The sequence below is a fragment of the Charadrius vociferus genome, unplaced genomic scaffold (assembly GCF_000708025.1).
Source record: "Charadrius vociferus isolate BGI_N301 unplaced genomic scaffold, ASM70802v2 scaffold436, whole genome shotgun sequence".
In the NCBI taxonomy this organism is placed as follows: Eukaryota; Metazoa; Chordata; class Aves; order Charadriiformes; family Charadriidae; genus Charadrius; species Charadrius vociferus.
Window position 1 is genome coordinate 1,365,416 of NW_009649187.1, and position 6,273 is coordinate 1,371,688.

The 6,273-nt window shown below is 34.1% G+C and overlaps 1 protein-coding gene across 2 annotated transcripts in view; it reads right to left on the minus strand.

Moving 5' to 3' along the window:
• MYOF (myoferlin) overlaps window positions 1–6,273 on the minus strand; it is a 70,627-nt gene that overhangs the window by 8,230 nt on the left and 56,124 nt on the right. For both annotated transcript variants that reach the window (XM_009888688.1, XM_009888687.1), the window contains 5 exons: window positions 3,811–3,822; window positions 2,398–2,496; window positions 1,629–1,754; window positions 712–867; window positions 510–601 (listed from right to left, as the gene is read on the minus strand). In XM_009888688.1, the coding sequence (XP_009886990.1) occupies window positions 510–601; window positions 712–867; window positions 1,629–1,754; window positions 2,398–2,496; window positions 3,811–3,822 (485 nt within the window). The remainder of the gene's footprint in view (window positions 1–509; window positions 602–711; window positions 868–1,628; window positions 1,755–2,397; window positions 2,497–3,810; window positions 3,823–6,273) is intronic.

Genomic DNA, 6,273 nt, shown 5'->3' on the forward strand with positions numbered 1-6,273 from the left:
TCCTCCTCTAACTCTGGACACCAAACCAGACCCAGAATTTCATTAGTAATTATAAAGATGATGCCACCTCTCCATTCCTAATCAGCATTCTTCTATTCCTGTATTTCAAAGATATCATTAGCCTTCGAAGGAAAGACGAGTGTACTGGGAATACATGTTAAGCTGATTACTCATTGAGACGTCCAAGTAGTTTTCAGAGTTAAAACTTTCTCTGTATTCTATAAGCATACTTTGTTATTCTTGTATGCATAACACAGGGTGGTTTTAAGATACATACATTGTTTGAATTTGTGCAATTTACCCATGTGATACAGAAAATCTGTAGGCTAGCCAAACACCTGTGTTGCCAAGGATCTCAAAGGGAAATGCCTTATGCAACTTTACTCACAATTAACTGTCAGTATATAACTATAAATATGAGCACTGGATATTTCAAATAATGGTTTATCTTAAAAAATAGGAAAACATTCTAAAACATAATAACTTGGAAATACAAAAAAGTTTCTTACCTGCCAAAAATTGGGTTGAGAGTATTAGGGACATAATTATCTCTGTCTTCAATTACTTTTTTACTTAGGGATATTTTTATATAAGGATCACACTATTTAAAATAAGAAAAAAATATTAAGAAATAGTTTTCAAAACTAACTCTATTTAAAATATACTACAGCAGATTTAGCTTACAGACATTCCAAAAGCAAAAAGTCTCACCAGCCCATTATTATCCTGGGGTTGAAGCTGCAAAGCTCGAACAATATAAATTCGCACAATACACTCCTGAGGCCCACTGTCTGGTAGCTCACGGAACTGGCGAGGAGGAGCTGGAATAGCGGGATCATCAGGTAATGCATAGATTTTAAAGGATCCCTAAAAAATAATATAAAGACTTGGTCAAGATAAATACAGAAAAGTCATTCTGCTAGGTTTGGTTTTTTCTTATTTATACTACGCATACACACTCTGTTTTATAGAGGAGGAGCAAAATTATAGCCTGATCCACAGTCACTTATAAGTCCTGTGTTTTACTTTATGGGGTTTTGGATAAGACTTACTACAAAGGCAACGTTATATCCTTAGCCGATTTAAATCAATACAGCTCTTAATTACTCAGTTTGTTCCAGCTGAGAATACACAACACATATTTCACGTTTGTTTCCCTCTTCAAAAGCACCATTTAATGTTTGGATTTTTTTTTCCTTTACATACAATGTTAACATTATTGTAATCTTTGAAAGTCATAGAAATAGTACAAAATACTTTTTCCAAATTCATTCTAAAAATGTATTTCATTCAGAACATCTGCAGGTGAAATTTTAGCCCTGTTCAAGAGGTTATCTGGGAAGGTTCTGTTGCACAGGTACCAGGGAAGATCACATTATCAGGAATGAGATTTTTTTTTCAATTAACACGTATCACATTTAGTGTGAGCGATGTGTACCTGTACCTTCCTTGAAAGAGAAGGGCCTGTACCTAAGCAGTTATGAGCATCTGTTGCCCCTGTAACACCTGCATCCATACTTAAAATGAAATGCTTGCCTGTAGACTTACTTTAACGATAACTGCTGTCGTGGTTCACATACAAAAGACTGTATCTAGCATTTGGTTGTTGCCCATTATTTGAAATTTACCTTGAATTCCCCAACCACTGACGGATCATCACTGTCCTCAGATTTGCCTCTGTATAGTTTAAATGTATCACAGAAATCTGTTAAGCTATTAAATTCAGGTACTTTTTCCAATTCACAGTCATACACCTTAAAAAAAGAAAAAGGAAAAGGAAAAAGTGCAGTTTAGAAATTGTCATACAAACTAGCTCCAACATTGTGGCATTGCCAAGTGTATTGTATGTTTGATGGAGTATCTTAAGGAGCCAAAGCATTTGGAACTATTTTTATTTTTACATCAAAGCGGAAGCAAATGCAATGTTTGGAGAACATGCTATCAAGCTTCATTTAGGCCTTGTTAAAAACAGAACAAATAGCATTTCACAAGCTTATCTTTACTTTCTTCATTAGGTGTATTAGATGAGAAATGAAAGTGGTCTGGGTTCAACTTTTAACCAACAGACAGTAAAAGTACTGAGCCTCTGTGTTCATACTTTCTCAATGTGTAAGTTTATTTAGGCACCCAAAGAAGTCAAGAGTAAAATTCCATTTGACTGAAGGATAGATTAAACTCTGAATTCATCTCCTAATAAGTGTAGTTAGGTAGAAAAGAAGCAAAGATATATTTTCTTAAAACCTTCATTTCACCACATGAATTAGTACTGGACCTTTACAGGAAATCAGGTACAGTTACATTTTGAAGAACATTTAAAAAAACAAAGGGCCCAGCTCTGACCAGGTTTTGGGCCTATAAGCATTGAGATATGTTAATTTACTTTATCCCGAGCAATACCTTTAAAGTGTCATATCCTTTCTTAATATACTGTCCACATTTTTCATGTTCTCCTACTGAAGCATAAAATTTGCTCCACCAGTCAACAATTTCTTCCTCCTTAGAGAAAAGCAAATAAAAGACTCTTTTATTGGGAGATAAAGCCTCTTTTATACCATGCTGTACAGCAGAAACAATGAACAGTTAAGTATATTAAAAAACAGTATACTCTAAAATTTATTATCAGTAAAGTAATATTAAAGGTTCATCTGAAAGACAATTAGAATGTAAATATTAAGGCTAAAAAGATGGGATTTCTCTTACCCAGGTTTAAGTATCCAGTCTATAATCCAGCTGCGTCGATAGTCAACAGTCAGCCATCTCCAAGAAAGCAATTAATTCCTGTATCTAGATACCTATCTCAAAGGACTGGTTTCAGGAGATGTGTGCATTTCTTTCCTCCGTCTTCTGGCAGGGCAGCACAGCCTGGCCACCTAAGCTCTACATTACTTACGTCAGAGGAAGTGAATATACACTTAGCTGGTGCAGTCATTGTTTCAGCTGTTAAGGAAAACCACCATCATACCTGGTATTCACTACCAGGAGCTGCACGACTGTGAAAACTACAGTGAACACATTGCAAACTGTTTCCTGAGGGATAAATGTGCTAGTTTGCTTTCAGCATTCCCATTTATTTCAAAATTGTTGCTGGTACAGACGTGTAACTGCTCTAACCTGCTCTAAACTGCGTTCATCATCATCCACTGGATCATTCCATTAAAACCAGTGGAGATTGTCTGGATCATGACAGAATCTTGCAGCTGGAGATCGACCTTAATGTTTACCGAGTGCAGTTGAAAAGAAGGAGCAGCGAGTCTCACCCTCTTAAAAATAATACTTTAATAAGCCTCATGAAACCCCAGATGCTAGCAATCTATACATTCCACTAAGGCTATTTCTGTGGGGTTTTTTTGCATTTTTACTTATTTAAGCCTGATAATCACTTTGTTCAACAGAGTGCTACTTTCTATATTTATTGATAGGGATTGCGTAATATAATTATTTGCCCCTGAAAACATACTTCAGTTGGTAATGAATAGTATTCATTCACTGTGTAAATTTGAAAAAAAAAAATCTTTAATACTGTTTGGATTTAAAGATAGTCTTAGAGGATTATATAGATCACTAAATGTGAGGGTTTGGGTTTTGTTTTTTTAGTATGTAGGGGTTATTATTGCAGTCTTGCATATTTTTCCTAAATTTACCATTTTACAAATTGGTTGTAGGTTTTATGTCAAACATTTTCAGAGATTACTGTTCTCATCCATATGCTTAAAATCCTAATTTAGGAGGCAGTATGATATATTGATTTTCAGTTGGAGATCTCATTTGCAAGAAAGAAATGCGTATATTTTTAAAAGTAGTATACATTACCTTTTCTGTAAGCTGCTCATGAGGATCAATTCGTAAAAAAAGAGCAAAATAAAAGCAAGGGTAAGGATATGATTTGTAGATTTTTTTACAGTTAAATAGGCTTTAAAAGTTAACAATTTTGTATATAGTATGTATGTAAAGTAAGTTCCTAACATCAATAATTTATAAATACCTTTGAAGCATATTCAGACACCATGTGTTTAACTTTTTTTTTTTTCCCCAGCTATCAGTATGTCCTGCATATTAAACTGGAGCATATCACAGAATCACAGAATTTTCGGAGTTGGAAGGGACCTCTAGAGATCATCTAGTCCAACTCCCCTGCTATATACATACAAATTTAAAAAAGCAAGATTTCAAGACTGTAAGACGTTATCACCCTGTGCTTTGTTCACATAACAAAGCAAAACTGAGAGAAACTTGGTTTTCTTACTGTGTCATTGCAGTGTTACACTTTGGATTCTATTTATTGATTTCCACAGTAGCCTCATTCCCTGCCTTCATCTTTGGCTGCACAGAGCACTGGATCTGATTTATTTCAGATGAAAAATGTTTTTAAGAGCACTTACAAAACTGAATCTATTCCAGAGGTTCTTTTCCAAACAAATTTCACATATGTAAAATTCAAGTGATTTTTTTTTTTTTTTCACTTTCTGAATATTAGATTCTTTATAAAACAATTTGCTAATGCTCAACAGCCTTGTCCTATCATTTTTCAATTGTTTACACGCTGTGGATTTTCAGGAGTCTGAAAAAAATGTGAAGAATTATAAAGTACAGTAACAGCCATTATATGTGTCTATATATTTATCCCTGTAAGTGCGATAACAATCTGCACAATCCAAAATGCTTCACCTGTTAAATCATAGATACCGTAATTATGACCAGATAGTCCATTAAGAGCAAGCATCACGCATCCCATTTGGAAGCTATGATTAGCAAGTATGATTTATGCTAGTGTTTATATATCATAGCTTGTGTTTTAATTTAAAGGCATAATCCATAATTTTTTGCGCAAAGCAGAAGAAATATGCAAAACATTTTATGAGTACAAGCCAAATGCATCAATAAGTCAGGACATCATTCTGGTATATCATACTAATTTACTCCCATTTCTATTCTGTAAGTAATTATCTTGCTGGGATGTTCAGGTCTGTTGTATTTTAGTGGTCTTGTCTAACTTCAAATCAGAAATGCAGCATAATTTTTTTCAGATTTGCGTGGGACTGTCAGATTTTCTGTAGGCAACTGGAGTGATTTTTTTCCTCAGAAACCATATCATTAGTGCTTTGCAAAACTTACAGGCAGAATTCATGAGGTAATTTTGAATACTTTGCCATATTTAAATTTGACTCTGTTTAAACACAATGTTTAAACATAATGTTTGGAATGTTGCCAACATAAAGGGTAGCTTGCATAAGTATGCAGTAATAATTTGAACTCCCAATTTAGAGCCTTTTCACATAATATATTGTGTAGAACTCCGAATCTTTCATCAAAGCATACTGTTGGAAGAGTTTAAATTGGGGGGGTGTTTGTTTTCCCCTTGATATACCTTCAAATGTCTCTTCAAATAATGCACTTTGTAGCTTTAGGAAGAAGAGGTTAAGAAAAAAAAATAATCAAAACCGCAAGACCTTCTTTAAAAATTCCCAAAGCAAATACTGACTCTTCAATATTTGGAAATATTGTTACCAAAACTGGTAAGCAGGATGTGCCCACAGAATGCCAAAACACAGAATAAAATGCCATATGATAAATTTGAGATTTTGGAGTGAAATATTCACAAGGTAAAGAACTTGTAATAGTTACTGTCATTTTTTTAACGTGACTTCACTGTAGATTGTTATACATGAAGTTTTCAAGATACTAGCACTGAACTATTAGCTTTTTGAATATCTTGAAATTCTGGAAAAAAAAATTTAAGAGATATAGTGGATCCCTAGAAAAGTTAGAATTTTATTTACTGTAGACTTATTTTATTCTCCAGAAAGTAGACTTTTAAACAAAGTTTAAATATTAATAGCGTGGTTAAATAACACCTGTTGATTTTTGTGCTTTTAGTCCAAATAAGCCGACACACAAAAAAAGTTTTTAATACTTCATACGTATTGTACACACCTAGTAAGACTTTCAGAAGAAAGGTACCTTAATATTCTGAACTAATCATACTAGACTTATGACCATCATCTCCAAAATCTCTCTATTGAATAATTGCCCAGAGAAGTACAGCCTCATGACTACATATGAGCATTCTTCCCCCTTCCAACCCCGTTCTGGTACATACATACATGCACTGTTGTTGGAGAAGCCATTTTGCTGAGTGCTGTTGACATACTGCTTAAACACTGGAAATTGGAATGTAATTGATGAAATTTTGGCATTTTGTGTCCTCACGGTGTTGTCTGCATATCACTTATACTTTCCATAATTGTACTTATTTCACTTTCAAATGTTTTGAAT